The sequence below is a fragment of the Motacilla alba genome, chromosome 3, assembly GCF_015832195.1.
Source record: "Motacilla alba alba isolate MOTALB_02 chromosome 3, Motacilla_alba_V1.0_pri, whole genome shotgun sequence".
NCBI lineage: Eukaryota > Metazoa > Chordata > Aves > Passeriformes > Motacillidae > Motacilla > Motacilla alba.
Window position 1 is genome coordinate 96,238,454 of NC_052018.1, and position 27,207 is coordinate 96,265,660.

General features: G+C 40.8%; 1 protein-coding gene across 1 annotated transcript in view; it reads right to left on the reverse strand.

Moving 5' to 3' along the window:
- Positions 1-27,207, reverse strand: part of SUSD4 (sushi domain containing 4) — a 79,013-nt gene that overhangs the window by 44,929 nt on the left and 6,877 nt on the right. Inside the window, exon 2 of the mRNA XM_038131945.1 lies at positions 23,529-23,616. Coding sequence (XP_037987873.1) covers positions 23,529-23,616 — 88 coding nt within the window. The remainder of the gene's footprint in view (positions 1-23,528; positions 23,617-27,207) is intronic.

The window sequence follows — 27,207 nt, forward strand, 5'->3', positions numbered from 1 at the left end:
GGTGGACAATATCTGCTATATTTTTCATCCTTGGGAAACCAGCTGTTTTCTCAGGAGACAAACAGATTACTCTGACACAAGCTTTCTCGTAATACAGCTCTGCTTTATTTTATATCATACCTCCAATATTTTTAAACTCATTACCTTAAAACAACTCTAAAATCTCAAATTTTTGAAGTGAGAGAACCAAGTCCCTGATTGCCAGACCCTGTGGTTTTCTTTCTTTTTTTCCCTTTAATCTGTGAATATTGCAGATAGTGTCTTAGGGAGATACTGGAAGTTGCTTCATTTCAGTTCTATGGCAGTGAACTTAGGCAGAAGAGGAGGAAGCTGAGGACAGAAGTGAAACCAAAGGAACTGGATCAGGAACAGCAGGAGATACTTGGCAAAGGTACACAACTGGGATGTAGGGACACACAAAAATATGTTAGCCTGGAAGGTGACTGACAGCTTTTAGACAGTTTGGATGGTAATACCACTAGCAGGTCAGAGAGGAGGAGATGGGAACACAAGAAGCAGCCCAATAGAGTTCCTAGAAAGTTAAAACATGGAACTGGAGAGGGACAAGAGGGAAGAGGAGAGAGCCTCAGTCACAGGCAACAGAGATGGGCAGTGCCTCACAGGACAACTTTGGAGGCCAGTAAAACACTGTGAGAGCCTCCTCAAAGTTAATGGCTTACCCTTTTGGATCAGAAAAAACTGATTTTTTTTTCTGATGACACATCTAAAAACTACAGACTCTGTAAGGTACTCAGCCTTGACAACACTTGATGCTGTTGAGTCAGGGATGGAAAGAAAGACTTCAGTCTTCAGGTGGATCAGAAGGCAAAGGAATAATAACTTTTTTATTAGCAAGAAATTGTGAGCTTTATAGTCTCACTCGCTAAGTGGGACCTGATTGGTCTCAAAGTAGAAACATCTCACATTATTAAAGACTATGAACAGCACACTGTGGAGAACCATGGTTACAGAAAGAGAGATAATAATTGTTTGAATTCTTTCATCTAAGATTCCCAGGCTCAGCCTGGGAGAAATTGTCTCTTTTCTTTTTTCAATTGAACTGAGAATATCCACAAACACTGAAGCCCATACTGTCAGATCAAGTCTTGTACAATTTATATAATGTATACACATCATTATTAGTTAGCTGAAAGATTGAGAGTTAGGGTATTCTTGTGCACAGATTATAGGTATTGCTGAGCTACCTGATGCTTAAAATATTTTCATAAAAGCCAATCTGAAAATCACATATGCTAAATGTAAAGATTATGGGCTTTTGTTCTTCAGAAAGCATTCATGTCCCTACCTTTCAGGAAAACAGGTTCTCATCATTTTGAAGACACAGAGGAAGAATAAGCTGTTATTAAAATGTTATGGTACTGTAAGTTGATAAACTGGGAACTAGGAAAAATCTAGAGCTAGTGAAGGGATAGTTCTTTGTTCTTATTCAAGGGACAAGAGTTTTAACCATATACACAAGCAATTTATTGGAAACTTATTTTTCTTAATAGATATTAATTTGAGGATTTCTGCAGCCTCTCTTTCCCCAGAGTGTTAGATGGTTCTTTTCAGAACAACAGCTGCAGCAAACCTAGTTAAAATAAAGAGCAGGCAGCATACAGATCCATACATATGCTTTTCAAGAAACAGGCAGCATATCCACATTTATATGTATGCCAGTCCCCTAGGATATCATAATTGTGTTTGTTCTTTTAATAACTTTAGGCTCCAGTGATCAGAATAAAAATTCTATGCTGAAGCTAATGCTTCATCCCTAGTTCACGTCACTACCCTGAATTATATAGTAAGCAGACTTAAATAAATGCTGGAGTCTGGCTCCTTCCTTACAGCAGATTCCAGCCACATACATAATAGGTTGCCTGATTTAATTCAGGGTCTCTCTCTTCAAATCTTACTTTGTTTTTACAAAACATTTGGCTCAGCCATTTCTTTCTGAGCACAGCTTTCCGAGCCCACCTTCCAGCATCTGGGGAATTGCAGTCTCCCTGACAGGAGCAGCACATCAAGCTTCCTGACTTGCAAGACCAGTCAGGTTATTTAGACAATCTTGTTCTTCCTAATTATTGTATCTACACTTTACATTTACAACCTCTTTCTACAAACGTACCCCAAATAACTGAGTTAGTTGAGCAGCTTATTAAGTAGGCATGGCCTTCTAGCAGCTGTTGTGACTATAGCATGCCAGTCATATTCTAATGATTACATATGATTTTTTAATTCCTATAACCAGGCTGCTGATTGTAATGAAAACAGACCTATAGATTACCAGTATCTGAGGGGCATTGAGACAAACAGAGGTCATAAGCACCACAGGCCAGTGGTGGGCAGAAAGCCAAACCCCAGTCAGTCCAGTGTGCCATACAATATAATGGCTAAAAGTGAGCTGAACATGCCTAAATATACTTCCACTTTCAGTTTCTGACCACCTTGAAGGATTTTTATTTTACATGGTCTGACACTATCTTGAACCTTGTATGAGACCAGAGATAACTGCTTTAGGAAGGTCAGAAAGTATAGAATTATAAAATGGTTTGGGTTGGAAAGAATTTTAAAAATTATCTAGTTCCAGCCCCTGTACCATGGGCAGGGACACCGTTCCACTAGAGCAGGTTGTTTAGAGCCCTCTCCAACCAGGCCTTGAACACTTCCAGAGATGGGGCATACACAGCTTCTCCGGGAACCTGTGCCAGTGCCTCACCACCCAATTCTTACAAAATTCTTGGAAGCGTTGCTGGATTAGGCAAGACTATTTGTCTTTGCTACACAGGAAATACATGGCTATTTTTTGCCTCCAATAACTCAAACAAGTTTCACTATAAAATTCTGAGCTTGGTTGTTGATAATGCTGGTGGAAAAAGAATATTGATATGGTTCTTGCACCAGTTCCCTGACCACCACCTTATGATGACCCTTTTCTCTTCATCATTACCCATCTGTCATGGTTTGACCCTGGCCCAATGCCAGTGCCCCCATGAAAACCCATCCTCCCCTGGTGTCTGCTGTGAGATGTGATCAGAGACAGAGCAAAGCAGGCCTCCACTTGCAAACAAAAGGAAAAAAAACTTTATTAGCACACAATTATAAAATGGACACACAGAGCAGAATGGAAACCTGTCAAACATTCCTCCTCCCCCCACTCAATTCTCACAGAATGACACAAAACCTCAGTTCTTTATCCAGTCCATCACACTCTTCAAATAATCAACACAGTCCATCTCCACCCTTCCGACAATCACCTCTCATTTCATTGAGGAGAGAAGAGCTACCCCCTTGTGCCACAGGCCAATCCCCGTCACTCAACAACTGCACGTCGTGACTTCTTCCTTCCATGTTCAGTGCTCTCACCACTGCACATGGACCAGAGCTGCTTTTAGGGTTTCCCTTTCAAGAATGCCCAGTTCCAGAAGAGAACGACAGTCTCTCACTGTTTCGGGACACCAGTCCCCCCCCAATATTTCACCCCCTGGGGCCGAGGGGTCTCACCATTACTCATCACCTGTCGTCTCCACTCACATCACTCCTTGGCGCCGCCTCCTCCTGTTCGGGACACCAGTCCCCCCCAATATTTCACCCCCTGGGGCCGAGGGGTCTCACCATCACTCCTTGGCACCGCCTCCCCCTAAAATGCAGTCTCTGTATTACAGGAAAGATTCTGCTCATGGCTATACAAGAAAGAGTCCAGCCAAAAGCCACTCTATCATCTCCTCCACCTAGGATTTCCTCAGCTTCTCTCCGTCGTTCTTCACTTGCACCGCTCTCTCACCCTTTATATTTCCTCTCATCCGTCTCTCTCCTCCTTCGACTCCCGGAGGATCAGCATTTGCCAGGTTTCCACCTTCCGCAGAAGGGTTAAAATCACAGTCTCTGCTCATTACGAACTCCCACACCAGTTCCGCACTCTTCACTGGGCACGGTTCCCATTGCCTCGGCCCGGCCGGTGCTATCAAGTTCAAGATAGCACTGGCACCTCTCTCTCACTCTCTCTCTCTCCCGAGGAGGGGGGCTGCCCACTGCTTCTCTGAGTTCCTCCACCCCTCCGTCTCTGTGGGGAACTCGCTCTTATCCAAGCCATCACCTCCCGTCTTCGGCCCATGGCTCCGGCCTACCTCCCTCGGCCGCGTGGCCTTTTCCCCTCCCCCACCCAGCCCGAAGCTGGGCAGGGGAGGTCTGAACTCTTCCATCCACCGGAACCAAGAGAGAGCGACCCCTGGGAGCTCTCGCTTTTAACCCCTGTGTTCTCAGAGGCGGATCCATATCCTCAATGGTCAAACCAGGTGCCAATATCCACATCTGGGCACCTATTGGTTTGACCACTACCACCTCCCAAAAACTCATTTCTTCTCAAACCACGACACCATCTTACTTCCTCCTAAGGACAATAATGCCCCTTTGTTTCTGTATCTCCTCTATCCTTACTTAGCTTTCTTCTGTGGGTCTGCAGGGTGCCACCTTCCAAACACCTCTATTAAGATATTTTCCTTTCTTCCTTTCCATTCTGATTGATGGGAGTTGCCCAACATGATTTGATCCAGTGCCAAAACTGCCTTTCTAGAACTGCCTTAAATCCCATGTCTCTGTTATTCCCAGTAAGGTCTCTGCCATCATTCCCAGTAATAATGGTATTAGCTGTATTAAAATCAGCTGTATTAAAAAAAAAGGTTGTGCCCTCCCTGAGGGCACTGACTGGCCCCACCTGGAAGCCCTACTCATACCCTCTGCCCATGGCCAGGAGCTCCAGGTAGCTCAGCCTTGGGCTCCCAGACCATGTCTGGGCTATGCTGTAGCTGTGCCTGTCTCCAGTCCCATCTTCTGGGTGAACCTTGGACTAATGATGGACCCATCAGCACATTCTGCTGCTCTGACTGGGTTCATCCCCTGGCTGCTTCTGGGGCTGTTCCTGGACCCCATCACCAGCCTCCAGCTCTGCTGAGGCCCTGTTCAGTGCCCTGGTCAGTGAGAACACAGCCTCAGTTCCCTTCACTGTTTTCCTTTCTTTTCCTTCGGAAAATCAAGCCCCTCAGCCTGTCCTTCCTCAACATATGTCCCATTCTCCATTTCTTCTGTGTCCTAATTTTCTTCCACATTCTCCCCAAGATATTGTCTCAACTGCTTCATTTTTTCCTCAAGCTTGAATTTATCTTTTTAGGACACCTTCCTATTTCCCCATTTTTCCCCTTTCAAGTCCAGTTGTCTTTTAAATATCACCTCAAAACTCCATTTATTTAATTTATTCTTGCCAGAACAAGCTGCTTTCCCCTTTGAGGATTCTCCATGAGATCTTTGAGTTTTGGCAATAAAATCCACAGACAAGAAAGCATCTTTCCTCACTTGGTGGTCTCAGACATAGTCTGCCCTAACCTTGGACTGAAAATGTTAATCTTTTAACTATTTGCTCCTGGAAAATGCCACCTTTTTCACATGTCATTAATTTTCTGTGAATATGTTGCTGTACCTATAAACAGAGAGCCTTCCATTGATCTGACTGGGCTTATTGTTAAGAATTACTTGTTCCTGGGATGAAAAGAAGTCTCTCTTCTCCTGATTTCTGATTCAAGCCACTTGGTAGCCCACATGCTGCTCACCAAAGAGATATCAATCATCACACATCGGGCAGGAGTGACCTCCACGGGTACTTGCAAGTTCCTTCACTGAGATATCACACATGGCTTCACCTAAAGTTCTCTCCCACTCACAAAGCAGGCCTGTCCTCCGAGCATTTAGACCTTCCGCTCTCATAAATGTGCCTGATCAGCAAACTGCTGAAACTAGGTATGGATATGGGAATGATAACTCTGTATTGTTTTTATTTTTCATTATCTTAATGGAGAACCTGTATAGATATATGTCCCTGTACATTTTAAAACTCAGCATATTTCTATGTCATAGATACAATTTTACACAGTACACCACATACACAAGTCTAACTGGAAACTGAGTGAAGACTGAGGTAAAATAACTGTATCCCATGGAAAAATTGAGGAAACTGCTACTTCTCAAAGTTTCTGTATGCAATCCTGGCTGAAACATCTCATCTTTCTCTCTGGAGGCAAGGGATGCTCTCTCAGCATTATCAGCTGTTCTACATGGTATGGAAAAAATACAAGAACAGGTACTCCAAACTGGGATGAGTTCAGCATTTTTTTTTACAATTCATTTAATCAGTAATCATGTAAACTTAATCTGGTGCCAAAAACCCACACAGTTACACTTACTTTTGAAACCCAGTGTACCCAAATGAGGGAGGAAATTGGTTTTGTGTGATTTATAATGGCAATGAAGAGTTATATTCTTTTTGGTAATGAGATTGTTTGATGCATTTTCTCTTTGGGGAGAAAGGTTCTGAAGTGTTTTAAGCTGTCTCATCTACTGTTACAAACTCCAGCAAAACTGTGAAATCCTCACAGGAATCCTCACAAACTCCTCTATACTTTGGTTGTGGTTTTTTATTGTAGATTCTTTTATGGAAAATTTACCAGTTTTATAACCCACTGGGCCATTTAAAGGGCTTTAGCTGTGTATTATGGCTGCTATGTTTGTGGGCAGCTTTCAGAGCAAAAGGGGAGAGGCAGAACACCATGAGGAAGGAGTGCAGCTTGCTCATGACCTACAGAAAATGAATGAACTGGACAGCACAAACTCCCAGTGTACAAATGGGAAGGGCACTACTTAAAATCACTCCTTGCTTTGGCAGCTGGGAGGGTCAGTGCCACTTCTAGGGCTGGCAGAGGCTGCCTGGAGCTGGTGTTTGTCCCATCCCCTCTGCACAGGTAGCATGTGGCAACTGAGCTGCAGCAACAGCCACTGCACTCTCTTTGACCATGAGATGAAATGCTTCAGCTTCAACTTCCTGCAGCCACACTATTTACCAGATGGATTCCTAACAAACAGCACAATCCAACTGCTAAATTATTTTACATATGCTTGAAAGGCCTGGGAGGAAAAAAAACATAAAATAAATTACTAATGGGAATTGAGTGATGCATTTTTGAGCGCAACAGACCCCATCATTATTTCAAGAAAACCTCTGTGTATTATGATTCTATTAAAATAAGTCAAAAAATCTAAGTAGTTTCCCACTCTAAGTGAGATAATGGGTCTAATTTTCACTCAGTAGAAATATGAATCCTGTTCCCACCTGAGCACCTGTTCATTAGCAATGGTGTACTAATGTATTAAAGATCATATTGTGCTGCAAATATGCTTCAGCTTTGCCTGCAAGAAATTCCCTTTCCCTCTTCACTATGAATCTACATTGCTGCTTCTGTACAACAGCTATAATAATAATAATAGTAATAGTAATAATAATAATAATTATTATTATTATTATTGATGTTGTAGCCACATTATTATTATTATTATTATTATTATTATTATTATTATTATTATTATTATTATTATTATTATTATTATTACTACTTTTTCTTTTGGTTTGGGCTTTCAATATTAGGAGGTGCTCTGCTTTTTTCAGCTTTTTTCTAAAAAAAAAACCCCAACAAAATCTAAATGAAATTAACGCAGCCACGAGAGGAAACCTCTGATGTCTTTGTAGAGAAGGAAAAGCTATTGACAGAGACAGAAGAATTAATGAAAATAATTATAGTTGAGAAATTGAATTCCAAGAATCAGTAACTTTGCCCTATGACCAACTTCTATTTCAGTGTAGGGTTCTGTGAAAAGATATATTTTATGGAGTAACTGCCTCCTTTCAATAGGCAAAGTATTGAGAGGAAGGACAAAAATCTGACTGGGATGAGAACAACCTTGATTAACCGTTACTTAATGTAAAAATGCAGCACCTCTTCAGCTATGGTGAGTAGCAGAAGCAATTCAGGCTACTCAAGAGAGCCAGCTCTTTGCAAGCAGGTATTAATATATAAATACAGAAGGGTAGTAGAATAGTACCAAATTTTCATTATCTAGACACAAACTTTTAAAATGGATTTTGCAAAAGAAAATATGCAGCTTCTTTCCTCTGTGTGAAGTCTGTGTGAACACAGGTTTTATATATGTCACAGCTGCCTTGGCAAGAAGGGGGATGAAACCAGAGCTCTACAGAAAAAACAGAAGAGCTTTCTCAGACCTCTCAACATCTTGCATAACCTTATCATGTTCCCTAGACAGCTGAACCTTCAAAATGTCATAAAAATAGCTAACATTAAAAGTACACTTCTACAGAGTAGCATCTGGGCTTTATATCCTATTCCTGCCATAGCCCTTCAGAAGAAATCTGCCTTAAAGCATATTTTTCTTAAAGGATAAAAAATGGATACAGTGTTTGCAACCAGTATCTTCAACTGGTACAGTACATTTAGTGAAATATTCATCACTTGTTCTAGTCCCTGAACTACTAATGAATTGCTTATGTAATTTTTAGAAGATCCTACATAAGGACTTTTTATGTTGGTATTTCTTAACTATCATCCTTCTAACCAAGAAATTTTGCCAGAGGGGCTTTACTTTGCAATTACAAAAACTCATGTTTTAGTTTATTTGGTCTGGAATTCTGACACTTCCCTTCCTCTTCCTACTAATGGAGGAAAATAATGCCAGGGAAATATCAGACTGATTTCTCTGATGTATGGTACTTGCCATACTCCCTCAAGATGCTTCTCGTGCATGCTAGCTAGGGGACTCAGTTCTGGACTTTTCTTTCCTGTAACTGACACAATACGCTACTGGAACCCACACCAGTAGCACTCGTCAGTTGAAGCTTTCATTCTCATATCCAAAATAACTTGCACAGGCAACCCAAGGAAGAACACATTGGGCACAATAAGGTATTTAAAAAATCTTATCCTAATATTTCCCAGAATCTGAAGCTATTAAGCCAGAGATAAAACAAGAATGTAATATTTCATTTAAATGCTTGTAGCAAAGTTAAAAGGCACTGAAAACAAGGATTCCAAGTGAAGCAGCTTTAGCTACAAGTCTCACTGCCAACTCCACCTTCCTCAACACAGCACAACCCCTCTCGACTACACATCTGTTCATCACACCTAATATAATCTCAGTTACATAAGCAGCTCTAGCCCAAGGCAGTTGATATAAATGTTGATGTCACGGTGATTTTTAAAAACAACATTTCTATTAACATTCTGTCTTCAGCCTTCCCACCTGGCTGACAGCAGACCATTGCCCAAGATGTTCCAGTCCTTCCCTGCAGAGCTTTCTCACATATCTTATTAATAATTCAAAACATTTCTACTGCACCTTTTGCTTTGATTCCCACTGACATATTCAGCTGTGACTTTCAGAGCAGCAGTAATACTGTTGTAGCTGTGATTGCCTCCAGGATACATCAAGGCAACATTTGTCAGGAAAAGAAACATATTTTAATAGATCCATTAAGATTATTATAAAAAACAGATGATCTCGCAGTCACACAAGGCCTTCCTCACAAAGTCTGCTGTATTGACTCTCCCGCAGTTATGAACTAGAAAATGCCTGCTTAATGGTGTGCTGGCCAGAAGGTTGAATTGATTGGGAATATAACCTAACCTTGTTACAGGAGTGTTGCGGTTTGAGAAGGAAGTGAGTTTTTTGGGAGGCAGTAGTCAAACTAATGGGTGTTCAGATGTAAATATTGGCACTTGGTGTGGCCACTGAAGATATGGATATGCTTCTGAAAACATAGGAGTTAAAAGCAGAGGACTTCTAGAACTCTCTCTTGGTTTCGGTTTGTGAAGAGGTCAGACCTCCCCTGCCCAGCTGCGGGCTGGGTGGGGGAGGGAAAGCCATGAGGCCTGAGGGAGGTAGGCCAGAGCTTTAGGCTGAGAAGGGGGGTGCAGGCCCTTGCAGAATGGAAGGGTGGACGAACACTGAGAGGCATCGGGCAGTCCCCCCGCCCCTTTTCCAGGAGAGAGAGATAGAGACTGCACCTGTGCTTTGGCCACCTTAAAATTTGATATGCTGTGCCTCTGTGCCGGCAGCACAGCCAAAGGAGAAGGGAGGGGATGTGGCGAGAAGATGCAGCCAGCAGCCGTGGGAGTTCTGGGCAGACAGAGCTTTAAGCTTTTAACCCTTTTTTTAAATGATGAAAACCTTACAAATACTGATCCTCCTGGATCTGAAGGGGAAGAGAGGAGGAAATGAAATTGAGAGAAATGAGCAAGTGTGTCGGAGATTTGAGCAAGTGAAAGATGTTGGAAGACTCTGAGAAAAATCCTAGGTGGGAGGAGATGATGGAGTGGCCTATGGCTGGACTCTTTTTTTGTATAGCCATAGACAGACCCATTTTTTTTTCTTGTGACACAGAGACTGCATTTAGGAGGAAGCGATGGCTTGAAGCCAAGAGAGAGCAGTAAAAGAGTGGTGTGAACAGAGATGGAGAGGAAGATCTCTGTTCTCCAAGACCCCTCGGCCCCAGGGGGTGAAACTGGAGGGGACTAGCATCTCGAAACTGGAGAGACTGTCACTTTTTGAAACTGACCAAAGCATCTTTAAAAAGAAGAACCCTAAAAGCAGTACTAGTCCATGCACAGTGGTGAGAGCACTGAACATAAAAAGAAAAAGTCACAATATAATACAAGACGGACTCCTCTCTTCTTGATGAAATGAGAGTTGATTACCTAAAAGGTGGTAATAGACTGAAAATTGAATATCTGAAGAGTGGTAATCTGATTAGAAGTCCAAGGCTGTATCATTGTACTGTTTTGGGAATTTGAGTGGGGGGAGGAAGAATGGTTTAAAAAGTTTTCATTTTGAATTCTGTGTATATTCATTTTATAATAGTTGTAAGTTAATAAAGTTTTTTCTCCTTTGTTCCCAAGTTGAGGCCTGCTTTGCTCTATTTCTGATCACATCTCACAGCAGATACCGGGGAGAGTGTGTTTTCATAGGGGCAACTGGCATTGTGCCAATGCAAAACCATGACAAGGAGTTATAAGTTTGCAAAGATTTTATAGTTTGAACCAGGACAAAATCTAATCAAACTAGAAAATATTTTCAAAAGCACTTTTCCTCTCCCTCTCATCATTATACTACTCTTCACTGACCTCTATCACCTTTTCATATACATGTGGCTCAGTGAGTAACTATTTACATTTTATGCTGAAAATTAAGAGGACAAGAAATGCATGCCGAACAAAGAAAAGAATGTAGATCAATCTAATGCTAAAGCAATCAAGGAGAAAGTGAGGTAAAATCACTTTGCAGATCTGTTCCTAGCATTTTCCCTCCCCAGTTTCAGGAACAAGTACAACAAGCAATCACATGCCACCATAAATTAGCCTACCTCTAATACACAAAAGGCCAAAAAACAGTGAGCAAACATCACTGAATATAATGTAAAAAGCATAAAAATTATTTCCTTTTGGCATGGATGTAAGATGCTATGAAGTAGAATAACAGAACCCTTAGTAGAGGGTGATTGCAAATTTCTCCCATTGCCCCAGCAGCACACTCTGATCCCAAGGAGTTAAATTCTACAACCAAGCATGGTTCAACTTCCAAAACTGGCACCTCTGGTGAGATCGTGAAAGGTCATGAGGAGGCCATGAGGGACACACACATCTGAGCAACCAGAAAATCCATTTTACATGTGTGAGTTCATTTAATTATCTACTTAGATGGCAAGAATCTCTTGTCACTGTTGAATAAGGTCACTGAATCATGAGCTTAAAATATTCTTCATCCCTCTGTTCAGATTCAAGGTTTCAAGGCCATTGTGGCTTTTATGTAACCAACTATGAGATGCTCCAACCAGATCAGTTATTTCATTGCTACACAATGAAAATGTTTAGAATCAGAAGAAATGCCTCAAATGCACGTATGGCTGTGAAATCAGTCACTCTGCAACTTCTGAAAATCTTTATTTCTATGTGGTATGCACTTGCCATATTTGAGAGATGCTTGATATAATCTGTACAATGGAGAATTACATCTAGGCCTGATTGCTAGACAACATCTAACTGTAATAGCCAGAATATTCCAATGAGAGCCAGTTCATTTGACCTTCTGCATCTTGTTTTACCCAAGCTGGGAACGTTCCTGCTATGTCATCTGTTCCTACCATGGAAGCAGCAACACAAGGACACTGGAGAAGATGAGCTGTGGTTCGGCAGTTTGGTTCTACTTGAGCCAAGGCAGCATACGGTTATGTTGTGTATTCATCAAGACACCAGTGCAATGAACTTCCTAATTTCAGTTAAGGGTGGTAGCCAGGCTATGCTAAAAGTGACAACTTTTAAAAGCAACAACTTTATCGCTCATAACAGCAATAACAAGGATGGTAACAGTAACAGCAAACCACAATGGCACTGCTGTGTCTAATGTCTTCATAGTTTTAATTTTCTGTCATTTCCTTCACTTACTTTGCGCTATAGATCTTCAAGTCTGTATTGACAGGGTTGCAAAATTGTTATACCCTGAGCAACTCCCCATTTATCTGGACTAAAGCTAGAAGAGATATAAAAGGGGAAGAAGGGTAGTAACATATGGCCAAAATTAAGTATTTCTTAGGCCACATCTCCAGGCTGGAATTAGTCAGGTTCTGGAACACGAGCAAAAATGTCCTCATGTGTGTACACAAACCTTGCTGGATGCCCTTAAAATTCCAAATAGCAAGTCTGAGATCTTCATCTGCTTCTTTAGGTTGTGAGTACACACAGCCTTGCCACATAAGTCCATGTACTTTGGACACAACCTGCACATTACATTGAACCATACCATAACTTTGCAATGTCTGTATAATGGAATGTTTCTCCCGCATTTCCCGTTTGCCTGACAAGACTGATGGACAAGTCTGACAGGGAGGCTTCCTCTGATGTGTGTCAATTTGTGGTATATCACAGAACAGTAGAACTGCTGAGGCTGGAAGAGGCCTTCTGATCATCTAGCCCACAGCCCCAGTTCAACCAGAAGCAGCTAGAGCAGGTTCCCTAGGACTGTGTCCAGTAAGGCTTTGAAAATCTCCTCAGCTGGAGACTCTACCACCTCTCTGGGAAACCAGTGCTTGGTCACCCTCACAATGAAAAACTGCTTCCAGATGTTCAGAGGAAACCTCCTGTGTTTCAGTTTGTGCCTTTTACCTCCTGTGCTGCCACTAGGCACCACTGAAAGCCTGGCTCTGTCTTCTTTGTCCTCCCTATTTAGATTATTTTTACACATCAGTAAGAACTTCTCTGAACTTTCTCTCCTCCAGGCTGGACAGTCTCAGCTCTCCTGGACTCTCCTCACAGGAAACAAGCTCCAGTGCTTCTCTCTTCCCAGTGCAGCCCAGGATGATGTTGGCTGCCTTTGCTGCAAAGGCACACTGCTGGCTCATGGCACTTCTTGTCCACCAGGACCTCAAGCTCCCTCTCTCCCAAGCTGCTTTCTATCTGCTCAGCCCCAGACTAACTAGTAAGATTTTTAAGTGTCTGATAACAAACTCCCCTTTAAAATGTGTGCCTGCATAACACCAGATTTGGATGTTGATGCACAAATGGCAAAGAATAAAGAGATCCTTTAGACTAGACCAGGCAGTGGGATTTGTTACAGCAAACTGTGAAATGTTGATGAGTCAAACATGAGACTTAAAGTGGAGTGCTCAGCTTGCAGCTACCCTGACTTAAAACATTCCTCTCAGACATTCACGCAGGACCAGAACAGACAGTCATAGTCTTCTGCTTTGAAAACATCTCTCTGGTGTAGTTTGAGAAGATTCCACTCTCTCCTCCACAACAAAAGAAGATAAACACCTGTGAACACTAGTCTTATGCCTCCTATGAAACACAACTCATCTTCAACCTTCCACATCCATCATTTCAAACACAGAGATAAAACTTTCACTGGGCTATCTCAACTCCCAGGTCTTTCCAAGGGAAAAGAGAATCCTTGAAAATTTTCTACAGAATTTGTTAAATCATGAAGATTGCTTCTAATCAAAGGCAAGTGGTCAGTAGCCTGTTGCAGTCTGAAGCGTCTTCTGGATTCTTAATTCAATATCCACATGGCTTCTGTAACTATAAAGCCTCTTTCCACAGGTAAAGGTTTCTTCCATGACTTGAAGACATGGCCAAAGCACACTACATCTTCCTCTGGATCAACTCTGGATCTTCTGGATCAACTGCCCTATCATACAGTACATGGTGGCAGATGGAAGCTACAGAGTTCATAACTAGGGGAAGGAAGAACACACTCCCAATGACCCAATATGCCAGGAGCCGAAATCTAATTGAGCTTCCAAATCACACAGTGGGAGGGTTGCGCCCTCTACTGGTGCAACTAGGATCAAGATTCCAAAGACAAGACCTTCAATACAACAGATGCAGTGACAAAGGGTGGCAGAATTCCACCTCTTCTGCTGAGATCTCAAAACTTACTCTTACCAGAATGAAACAAAAAACTCAGGTAACAATAACTCACAATTCTATAGGATTTTTTTTCAATGAGAATAAATGGAATAAGCATCAGTAAAAATTTAGCAATCAATAAAAAGTGCAGCCACGCTGCACTCTTGCTTAATGCACTGCAGAGGAAAGGGGGAGTATATATGGTCAGTGTTTCCCCATTTCTGATCTTTTCTTTTCACATAAAGCTTTAGTCTTAGACATCTGAACTCATTAGACAGATGCACAAGGGTTAACAGGTTAAAAATGTGAAAGCCTAAGTGCATGGTTCACAATATTTCAGCAGTTCTCTCTCAATGCAAAATTCTACTGAATATCAGCCAGATTAATTCTTTTGTTGAAAAATGAATACAGGATTTATTACCTATGGCCTCTGCATCTCAAAAGATTGTACTTAGTACAAGGACAGACTGTAAGCTACAAGTGAGCACACCCTCCTTCCAGGAGATTAAGAAGACAGGGATTTAGAAAGTCTTCAAGAAGCATTCAAAGCAAGTATCTTGAGTCTTCAGTTTTGAGGATGATTCTAAAGAAATACATTATTTATTTAACATATTTCACAATTTAAATCTTTATAACTATAGACCCATTATACAAGTCAGAACTTTCCAGAGTCTGAAACAGAGAAATCAGAAAGCCCATGTGCATGATTGCTTATAAAACAAAAATGTTGTATAAAACACATACATGGCATTAAGAAAACTGAGGTGTGAAACCAGCTCCACTAATTTTTTCAGCCTACACAGACATATGCCCAAAGGATAAATCTATCATCTTCTACGTATTATATCTATTCTGTGCCATTTTAATTTCTAAGTAGTCAGATCTTTTGCCCAAAGAGTCTTCTCACTTGGCACCATTTTCACATCCCTGAAAAAAAATCATTTATTCATTTTAAAATTGAATAGAAACACAATTTACTAACAATTACTTCAGCTACTTATTTCTCTAGATTTCAAATATGAAGCCACAGCTTTGCACCCCTGAAACAAACTCACCCTGTGGGGCAGGATATAGGTTGGATTCTCACCACTGTGTCCCAGTGCACCAAGGTGCACAGGGACATCTCAGCTGCTCCTGCATGACAAGTCCCACACACAGTGGGAACACAGAGCATCAGCCCATTTGGGGCAGACCAGGGACAGGCACTGCCTTCCTTTCACACAGTAGCTGTTTGTCCTGGCCATACAAACTTAAGAACAAGACAAATCCAACAGTATGGCAACTGGTTCCAAGGGTACCTGGAGGCACAAGCAGTCCCTGGAGAATCCACATGGTGAGGTCAAAGCAGGGGCAGCATCTCTGAGCAGAAGTGGTGACCACTTCAGAATAGAATGAGTGTCCTCCTGCACATGCAGAAGACATATTCATGAATAAGGAGAGGTGCTCATCCTGAATAATCAATTTTAGGAACTGTCACCTGCGAGGGTGGAGTGGATAGGAGATTCATGCTTAAATAAATATAACCTGTTTGATTTAAAAAATCACTGCCTCCAGCAAACATTTGAGTATATATGTACATGAAGAACAGAAGAATGAGTAGGCAGAATACAATATTCCACTCCATTCCAGAAGCACGTTGCATAAAAATCTCACACATACAAGCCTGGAGCAATGTCAAGATTATTTCACCGCCTACTAAAAACCTGCAATTTTGCTGTTAAGCTTGATGTTTGGAGCAAGATTCATTAATGGTCTAACAAGAGGTAAAACCACTCACAGAACACAATCAGTTTTGGTAGCAAGGGACATCTGACCTCACCCAGAGGCCATAAGAGAGGTTCTCAATGCAGAGTCAGAAGCTGGATTCATAAGCAGGGAGACAACACTAAGAGCCACTGCTGTTAACAGGGCAAGACGATTCAGACACTGCCCTTGTTAAGCAGGCCCCAGGTCTGTGAGCAGTTTTGCAGACAGAGTAAAGCAGAATTTAACAGAGTGGCTGAAGGAGTCCTCTCATGGGCTTTTCAGCTTAGGTTGTTCAACTCATAGCATGTACAGCATTATCTATTGACAAATAACCTTTATAACATTTAAGCACAGAAGCGCATCTACTAAAAAAAAGACTTAATATTTTCCTGCTTGCAGCTGACTCATAATGTGACTTGAACTTTATATTTAAATCCAGTGTGTGTGCGTGCACAGTGTGTCTCTTGGTATTTGTTTTGGTTTTTCAAATATGTAGTTAAGTGAAAAATGTTCTGCTGTACAAGCCAAAGATCTGAACACAGTTAAGTTACTGTCAGTCTTAAAATACATACTAATTTTTCAACTGCTACATTGCATAAATAGGTATTAAGAGGCTGTTTAAAAGTAGATTATTTATGTAACAGTTCATAATAAATCCTGTAGCAACAGTACCATTTTCATGCAAATTTGAATGCCTTTTAATATACTCTTTTTGTCTAATATACTTATTTCAAAGGTAAAGCAGTTCAGAAAACAAAGTGCTACTGAGCTGTGCAGTTTTCAATTTACATCAACTTCAATTTTGTGAACATATTGGGTCAGATTCATCTGTGTCATAAGTCCAGAGATGTAAGAACATTCTGTAATTAGTATTTGCTGCCTTTGCACAACACTGGGCCGATGGTCACATTTTAAAAGAGATTTCAGTACAGTGGCCTTAAGTCCTTCCTCGCTAATGGCGCTGTATGATTGAAGTGTCTTGGGTCAGGATCTGTTTTCAAAAAATGGAACAAATCATAACTTCCATGTACTTTTACTGGAAATTTGGGATAAAGCACATCTGAAAATAAGTCCTTAAATTAAATCAGTGGTCTTCAGTGCATTTTTTTTTTTACATTAATAACATTTGATCTTGAAATGCCACCTCTTGTGTCAAGGCTCAGCCCCAGGCAAAGATTTTTCATTAAATGGGAAAATAAATGCTAAGAGGACAAACTCTGGAACTTAAAAGAAATTCAAGCCATCAGTTATGCAAATAAACTGGAGTGACAATCTAGCCTTCAGAGAGCCCCAGGGTCTCCCCTGCTCAGTTTCATAAGTCACAGACAGGATCAAGTAGGGCAGAAAAGTTCTGCTGTGTAGGCATTAGCCTGCTACAACTGAAGTCTATTGAACAGAAATAACAATTTCTAAATTGGCACTAAGTTAAAGAAAAATGAAAAGTGAGCTAAATTTTATATTTTCAAATGCTTTCAAATGCTTAGTGTATCTCTAAAAGTATGATCCTAAATGGATTATCCATGGGACAATCTGTGCAGAGCCAGGAGTTGGACTTCCATTATCCTTGTGGGCCCCTTCCAACTCAGAATATTCTACAGTAAGAAATTGTTCCATGAAAATTTAGAAACTAAATTTCTCTACTTAATTGTGACATTTTACTCTGATGCAGAACTCCTGTGGTCTTCACTGAACCAGGCAACACTCAGAAAACACACAGGGGAGGCCACAGCAGCCTTCTGTGACAACTAGTACTAAACGTAAAACTTGCAGGGATGGCAGAACAATTTCCTCTCTTCGCTGACTCAGTACCAGCTTTTCCTTCAAAACTGATAGCAATTACTGGGAATTAGTGTCAAGTGGCCTAGGGCTGTGGGACAGACAGATATCCCACAAGAGTATGGTAAGAGAAGGCCTTCAGGTGAAAGGAGCTACAGATTTGGAGCCAACAAGTGCTGACCTACTGAAGGAAGATGAGTCAAGTACAAATCCCTGTCATGCTCAGCCCTCTTGAATATACAATCACTCTATATTAATTTTCCTTTTTTTTTTTTTTTTTTTTTTTTTTACAAGTTGACATTTAAACCCCCTGCTCCTATTTCTGGCTGCATAACTTTGCATCCTGCATTCCCCATGTATAAAGAACACGATTCTTGTATACAAGTATATTTTTCCTCCAGCAATGCATAAAGGAGTGGGTGTTCACATATGTGTAAAGCATATGGGTGAGCATTCACCCACATTAACATTTTTGGGTTGTCCGTGGCTAGGTTTGTGTGCAAGTAATCATAAGACAGGTTGAGATACAACAGGTAACCATAAGACAGGTTGAGTCCCATCTGCAAAACTGAATCAATCATGTACTGTCAGCAGAGATTTAGCTCACAAAGAGCTTGAGTCTTACAACATAAAGGCCATGCTGGTAAAGCAAATGGTATAAATTAAGCCATTTCTCACCACAGCATTATATCCTTTAAATGCCTAACAGAGGAGCAAGCAAGCAAAAAAACATGGCTGTCCAAAAATGTTAGGTCTGTAATTCAGTGACCACTGCTAAATCAAGAGGACTGGGATTCTTCAGGCAACTCACCTTAGACACCACAGTGATACTATCTGGGTTTTTTTTACCTGTCAGCTCAGGGTTTTTTGCATCCAAATAGTGTATTGCAGTTGACACAATTTCTTCTCTCTGAAGAGCAGAGAGAAAAGAAGACTTCTGAGTTGTGCTTCTCTGTCTGCTCAGGGGATCTGAGGAAACAGGGAGAACAGATGGGCAAAGTAGCATGTGCAAAAGCATCTCTGAACCCAGCAAGTCACTCAACAGAAGATCTAGAAGGGACCCTTTAGCTGTCACTTTCCCAGAGGTATCATATAATGTTTTTGGGCCAGGGTTTTTATTTTGTTAGTGTTTTTTTATAACAGGCATTTTAATATATTAAGCTGAAAATGATAATGTCTGTGGGATTTTTGGCATTGACAGCATTCAGTTAGTCCAAGAAACCAACAAGCTCTGTCCACTGGGCCACAAATCCAGGAAAGGGCTATGACTTCAGAACTGCCCAATCGTTATTCAGAAATCTCTACAATGAGCATGGGGAAGGTACAGCTGAGTTCTGCTCTCACCATGGCATTTTTTTTCAAGAGTCTGGGTAGCTCCTCACAAGAAAAAGGGTAATTACATCCTAGCAGCATTTACCACCCACAGACCCTGACAGATTTAGCAGGAGGTATGGTGATTCAGTACACAGAGGGTGGATTAAAAATAGTGACATTGTGGCTAAGTTGCATCCACTGTTTCTCTAAACACTGACAGCCTCAAAGCAGCCATTTACAACACTTGAAAACTAGCTGTGCTATTGGAATTGTGTGTCTACACACCAAGGTAATGAAATTTCTCCTGGACACAAAGGCAACGAGGCCAGAAAAAAGACAATCTGGCCAAAAATCCTGATTGCACAGTAACTGAGCAAAATCACTACTTCCTACTCCATGAATTTCAGCTTTAAAAACAGATGAGTCAAGAAGGCGAGTGGAGAGAGCAGCACAGCACAAACTCAGTAGCATTACTGTGCCCCAGGATATACTAAAATGAATAGAAAAGAGCTCAAATATACAGAGAGATTGTTCTACTTCCACTGTCTGCAATCAGTATGTTTGTTCTGGGATAAAACAAACACCTATAATTAATACTGAAGGAATGCTGGACTGCATCTCATATACTTGAGCAACTGATCAAGAAATAATTTATCCCTGTGCAAGTCTTGCCGTTGTAAGTCTGCCAAGGTCAGTGTCACTTTAGGTTATCAGCTGTTGGAAGTGCTGCCTAAGTTAAATTGCCTAGAGCAAACTTTAAACCTACATACCCGACTTTGACAAAATGTCTGTGTCTCACTTTATCTGAATTTGCAATCCCCTGATAATGCAAGGCACATTCTTCCCCTGTGCTCCTTATTCTCTGCTCTTATTTCCATTTTTGGCTCACGTAAGTCTTCCATATGTAGCAGACCAAGACTTCACTACAGAGAACATATAAACATCATTCAGCTGACATTCACCATCATATGTCCCTCTTAAGAGATAATTCAAATTAGATTTAAATCCTGGTAAGGTGGCATTTTTTTCCATTAAAAGGTTGCTGTATGTGCAGTCTCCTAAAGTGATTTAAAATTATTTTTTCTTCAATTCACCGTAAAACCATTAAGTAATCTCCTTATCAAATATGCTGCATCACCATTATGAGCCACAGACTACGACCTAAATCATACTATTCAGTAATCAGAATGCAGGTTCTTGCTTTGGTTACCGTCTTAGCAAGTGCCCCAAAGGCAGTAGCACTGCTCTGGTCTGCCCTGTACCTTCACATCAGCTCAGGCTCTTTGTTTCATTGAAAGTTTAGGGACTTTAGGCTTATTTCAGTGCTTAAACTAATTCTAAAGGAGTTCTTAAACTCCAAAGTCACATCACTGCTTTTTAAAGATGTAAACATGTTTTTTCATTCAATTCTGACAGTATCACCACTCACTTTTACTTCGAAATTCAATGTTAGAAACTGGAACTGCTTGGATGCAACAGAGGATTTTAATGACTAGGTAATCCCCAGAAAAACCTAGCAGAAGCAGAGCCCATGCAGCCTGGAAGGTTTTGCAGCCACTCCATGAGATTAGGAGCAAAAGCTTGAGGAAATCCCTTTCCTAAACGGAATCTGGATCAGTTATTCCACAGGAAAATGTGATTTTTCCTTTATTATACCATACTACCAACTGTCTAACCTCTGAAAATCCTTCTTTAAACATAAAATAATTAGCACTCTGAAGGAAAATGGAGAAAATATTTATACTTTAAATAGCACAAACCAAATCCACAGACTTCTATGTTGCAGTTTCAGTTAAATCAGTCACATTTTCTACTTTGGCTGTTTCCAGCAACAATTCAAGTTGCAAAGTCTCTGTCCTGTGCAAGGGCCTGTACAGTACCAGAAGAGCAGAGAGCCATTCTCTCAAGGAATGAGCCTATTATGAATAGAAGCCAAACAGATGCATGGCATCTTGTATAATCTGGCTAAAAAAGAAAGATGAACATTAAACCTCTCAGCAAGATCAGATTGTTCAACAAAAGGCACAGTTGGTATGGAAAGATGAACCTTTGCTCCACTGTCTCATCTTCAGAGCTAAAAATAATAGTGAGTCATGCCAGTAGCAGTTTTGCTATTTATCTTTACACATTCAGGTCATTAGGCTTGGATGTACAGAATCATTCCCTTCCTACCACAGATCATATGAAATGATAGATACTAAGGAATACTCAGGACTGGACACTGATCAACCCTTGCTTTCAAAACTCATGAAGATAGCCCATAACAAACCAAATTAATACAGTCAAGTTCAATAAGAGAGGCAAGAGTGAAACTACCGTTACATCTAGGAAATAAAAGGAAGTTTTACATAAAGTTCTGAATAATATATCCCTCGACATTTTTCCTCATCTAGCAAATCCCTGTCATGTTTTTCTGACTCTTCTTTTTGTATTTCTGATCAAGGCAAACAGTTAAAAAGTGTGCATGAGGACATTTTTTAAAAGCTAGTTGATCTAGACAGCAGAGAGACCAGATGATCTGGAGGAGGCTGAATAAGAGCCAATTACAAAAAGAGACATGTTAAACATTTTTAATTGCCTTGTAGCTTCCCAGAGAATCTCCCAGAAAAGGCACTAGTCCACCTGTTCATTTTATTTTCAGGTAAGTACATTTAAAAATAAGCCAGAGGAAGAGATAAGTATAGACTGACAAGGATGTAAGGAAGAAAGAATGAGTGGTCTTCAGACACTGAAAGGAGAGGCTGTACATCCAACCAGAAGGAACAGCATCATCTTGTGTTGTAGAAAGAAAGGCAGATTTTCCTCATCCCTGCATGTACATTGTGGGGGGGACATCATTTTAGAACTGTTTCATGAGATCAAATCTCTCCATCTCATACAAACTCCTCTCACCCCTACCTCCTCCATTCCTGAGGTCAAGTGTAGGAGGTAATACAGAAGATCCAGATTTGCTCTTGCAGGAAATTTGGGTGTGGTGCTGGTGACCAGAGTCCCCATAGCCTGAATGACTGCCTTGGAGCAAGACAGGAAATCGACAGGAGAAATGGAAAGCTGATAAACAGGAAAATCCCTGCATCATCCGATTTCCAAACACATTCAGATCAGGGAAAAACTAGCAAATGGACTTCGAGCTAACAAACAGCAGCCTCGTGTTAACATTCACAGTAAGCTGCCAGTCCCACTGGCTCCTGAAACCCTGCTTCAGCTTACTGCACTGCCTGGGGTTTGTACTTCAGAGGAGATTTTGATAACAGAATCACATGATGGCAAGAACAGAAAACCTCAGCATATGGAAAATATTTTTTCTAATGCTGTAAGTATATATACATTACCAAATGACTTTTCCCTCTCCAATAAAACAACCAAAGAATTAAACTGAGATTAAGTATGGCAAAAAGGGATCATGAACAGCAAATGTTAAGATGACTACAGAGCTGCAGCTGGGAGCTGCTACATTGTTCCTTTGGAAAAAAATAATTATCAGATCAGATTTATAAAATATATAAAAATTAGATCAGATTTATAACTGTTTTCCCTGAAAGTCTGCATTCTTAAATTACAGCCTCAAAGAGGTCAAGAGGGCAAAAGTCATGAATCATTTACCTGTGATACTAATGCACTGCAGCAAAACCTCCAGTTGACATAATTCTGAGGTACTTTAAATGAGTGCCCCCTTACAGTTATTAATATTCTAATAATGTTAGCATGCAAAAAAAAGTTCAAATTACTATTTTTTTCAGTCCTGTAACCTTGGCCTGGCTGACATATGGACTTCCTGACCTGCTTTAAGTACAAGGTTTCTCAGACAGCCTTTTGGAAGAACCAAGAAAACTCTTCCACATGCAGAACCCACGGTTAAAAAATACACCTATTAGTAGCATCCAGGAAACACACCTCCTAGTAAATCAAGGCTACTTCAGAAAGGCATCTTTCATCTTGGTTTTGACAAAATTCCTCTCCCTGGAGTGAATGCAATTTATCTGACGGATTTATCTTTAAAATGAGGAATGAAGTCCGTCTATGTGACTTTACTTAATATGAAATAAAAATGAAATAGAATCTAAATATACCCAACACTTTCCTGCTCTCCATCCCCCACATGAATCCAGTATCACTCTTGTGCCTAAACAGAAGCATTAGAGGCAGCACTTATCCATTTTTCTGTGTAAAAAGCAACCTTGTAAATGCTAAGAACCAGCATAAGAACCTTGGAAAGACTGTCAATGAGTGTGGTGTATTTTTTGCCATTTTATTCCTGGGTTGTGGTTTTTTTTTCCTTAGTTTCTTCCTCTTATTCAGCATATATGCACACATTTCACTATTTATCTTCTTCCCCACCCATCCACCTATCCATAAGATTAATAAAGGGCATGGCTGCATGCAAAGACAGATACGTACCCCTCCTTTATAACCAGATGCCCCTTCCTGCAATTTCTTCCACTGGCATCTCTTACAGCCACTGTGCAGAGGCATGTCCCATCATGACCTAATTTCCAAGAGATCATAGGCATAATGGAGTTGGGCTTCATCTACACATATTGAGCAATCATTCATATATTTTATCTGATGAATATTTTCACTGGGATTTTCCCCTCGAACTAAAATATCCTAGCCTCTGCAGACCAGACTAGTCTTGACAAAATCAGTCCTAGACTGTAATTTCCTTGTGCTGGTCTCTAAGACAGATGAACTGGATCAGGGCAGCAGTGACAGATGATGCACAGGCTACCAGCAGGGAAGGACTCTACTAGACTTGAAAGCTGGATTCTTCCATCCGGGCAAACATTTCTGAGTGTCAAAAGAGAAAGGGGCAACACTTGAAACAACAGCCTCTCTTGTTGAGACATGAATCCCATAGGGCAGAGTGAGAGGCAGTTTTAAAATGCGGGTACTGCGCTGTCACAGCCATGTCACACCCTCCAGCTCACCCATGTAACTCCAGATGGTATTAACCTGGAATTATGTCTGAAGAAAAGAGACTGTATCCTCCATACTTCTTCTCTGGCCCCACAGAAGAACCCCAGGCCTTGGAGAAGAGAGCAATGAGTGCAGAGAAAAGAGCATGTAATGTTATGAGTCAGCAACAGAAAGAACTGCCCAGGATGATTATCTCTAAACCAAAAGAAGGATAGAGCAGCACCCAGGATTGTGGCTGCAGCAGCTTGGTACTCCCCCAGAATGGCTGTGACTGTACTTTTGGGGGGCTCATGGTCCCCCTTCAAAGGAGAGAAAAATGTTCTGCACTTTTACAAGATCAAGACAAATGTCTGTGTATTTTCATTTTTACTATTGCTCATGATAACACCATTTTAGCTTAATTCGTTCAAGATTACTGCAAAACTGGTAATTGCAGTCAAGCTATTTTATAAGTCAAATTTACAGGAGACCAAATTATTTATTATTTATTTTCAGTTCTAAGTGGATCATTTGTGTTTTCTCTGAGTAAGATGATGTGTACAAAATATCCCTAAAAATGTCAACTGGAGAGATGGAGAGATACAGAAAAATGCCTCCCTCTCATAAGTACCCATTGCTTTCAGAATACAAATCATTCTTACACAAACACAGCAATAGCATGGTAGGCTTCCACAGAGTATTAGAAATACATAAAAAAACCTCCACTGTATGCCATGAAGTTCTTACAGCTATAAAATTTACCCAAGCAAGTAGTGCTGTTGACTTCCATCCCCACATCATTGCAGATCACATCTTGCCAATTCACTTCTTAGTGCTGCTCTAAATCTAACTTCCAGTTTAGCATAACCAAGCAACTTCTCCCCACACACTCTCCAATATCCCCCCCTCTCCCCCTGCCATTCCTTAATGACACAATCTTTCTGGATACCCACAATTACCAACCATTTCACTGGAAATGGAAATGCAGGCACTAGGGGTGACAGCTGTCAAGCAGCTGCTTATCAAAATTCCAGTTAAAATTGTTTATTTGCAAAAACACATGGAAGTCTTAAGCTATTGACTGGCTTTTGTGTGGATCTAATCTATCACCACAGGGCTGTTTAGTATATACAACTTCACTCAGTCTGCAGAAGTAAAATACAAATTCACTTGGGTGCAATTTACTGTGGCAATAACCATATTGTTTACATCATGATCAAGTACAAAGAGTTGGTCTAATATCCCCAAGGAGAACAGACTGTGTAAATAAGCATATTTTATGGGAGGGCTCTGAGATTTATTCCTGATGCTTTCCAACTGTGACTTTGGAAAATCTTTGCAAGCCCTTCAGAACAAGCAAGGTAAAGCTGACCTTTTTGATAGCTGCTGGTAAAATATCTGATCTTGTGTTAAGCACAAACTTAGCTGCGAGCGACCTTCACCAAACCAGAAAAATGGAAGTTCCACCATCGAGAATCACAGCAGCTCCTTCTGCGCTGGCAGCAACACATGAACATTGGGGCAGGTCCAGCTAAACTTCAGGTCCCAGGCTGGTAATTAATACATAACTTTTGAAAGACTCTTTGCTGGGCAGTCTTTATTCTTCCAGCCTGACCCAGGAAAGTGACAGCAGCAGGCAGGTTGGCCCAAGACACAGTACTGATGGATTTCTGCTGACAAGCAGCACAGTGGAGGAAGTAACACTGGGGAATCCCACACTAGAGATGGAAATCCTCAGAGTCCTATGTTACAGCAATGACAATTTAGTTTAGACTTGGAAAAAAACATTTATGAAGGTTTGAGAATGAAGCATTTGGATAGATGGTAGAGTTTCCAACCTAAAGTCTCAAATGGTAACATACCTGAGGTAAATGTGTGACTCCTGTGTTCTGGGCAGGTGGATAAACTACAGGCACTTCTGAGCTCTTTTCCACTCCTATTTCTGTGATTCTGCTCTCAAGTGTGTTGTCCCATGTCTTGAAAGATGGAAATGAAATTTCTGTTCCATAGTTTTTTACTGTACACACTCGCTGGTACTAATGACAGAAGTGAGAACAAGACCCCATGTTTACAGGCTTCTTTTTCTGAGCATATTCTCCTCCCTCCCAGCATGTTTGACAGCTTTTCTCTTGAATCTGTATGGTGTTCTCCAGCCTCCTGACAGATAAACAGCTATGAGTTCTGCTGCCTTTCTGCAGTACCAAAAAAGATCTGAAGGTTTTGCATTTTCAAAGACAACCTCTTCTTTTTGCGTGTTCTCTTGGTCTCCAGAATGGGAGTCCAGTGATATAATAATTCCTCTGATTCATGTGCATGCCATATCTCATTTCTTCTTTAGTAGTATACAAGAGAGTGTATTTTTAGGATATTATCTCATGATACCCTTGATAACCCAACTTCTACATAATCTAACCCCTAGTAACACAACCTATTTTCTTCCTCAGGCTATTGTAAGTTGTTTCCTCTTTTCAGTTTGTAAATTTTTCTAGTTAAAGAATGTGGCTTGACGCAGAAACTCTGCTGCACCCTTAGCTGTGTTTCACCATGTGCAGAAAGGATCGAGGGACCAGATCTGTTTCATCCTTCTGTGTCCTCTGCATTACATCTTATGCTTCCATGAGCAAACATTTGTAAGCTGAACCCATATTTTTATGGGAACACATTATACATCCACTGATTTCTAAAGAGGGACGGGCAGTATAAGGCAATGGCACCCAAGCCACAGCCTGCATGGAGCTGCCTGTCTTGCAATGATCTTCTCCTCTCTAACTGTTCAAGTATGTTAGAATTTATTTAAAACACATACAGTACTTCTCTAATGTTGCTCTTTTGTGTAAACTGTGTTCATGAACCACATGACTCAGCAAGGAAGAAATAGCCCTCCTCTTAGTATGGACTTTACACCATGAGAAACCTGCACAATACCATTTTTCAGGGCTCTACCCTAACTCATGACACGTTTTTTGTTGTTATTATGAAGATGTTTTTGTTGTCTGAAAAAATGCCATGTGCTATCTCAGACATAAAGGAGTCACACAAATAAACCACACTGGAAAAAAGTCCCTGTGATTTGCTTAAGTAGCAATTTAAGTGAATAGGAAATCAGCTGCTTATCTCAATTAAAAGACAGTCACAGCCAAAAAATCCTATTATAGAGACCATATTATAAAAATGTGGATTA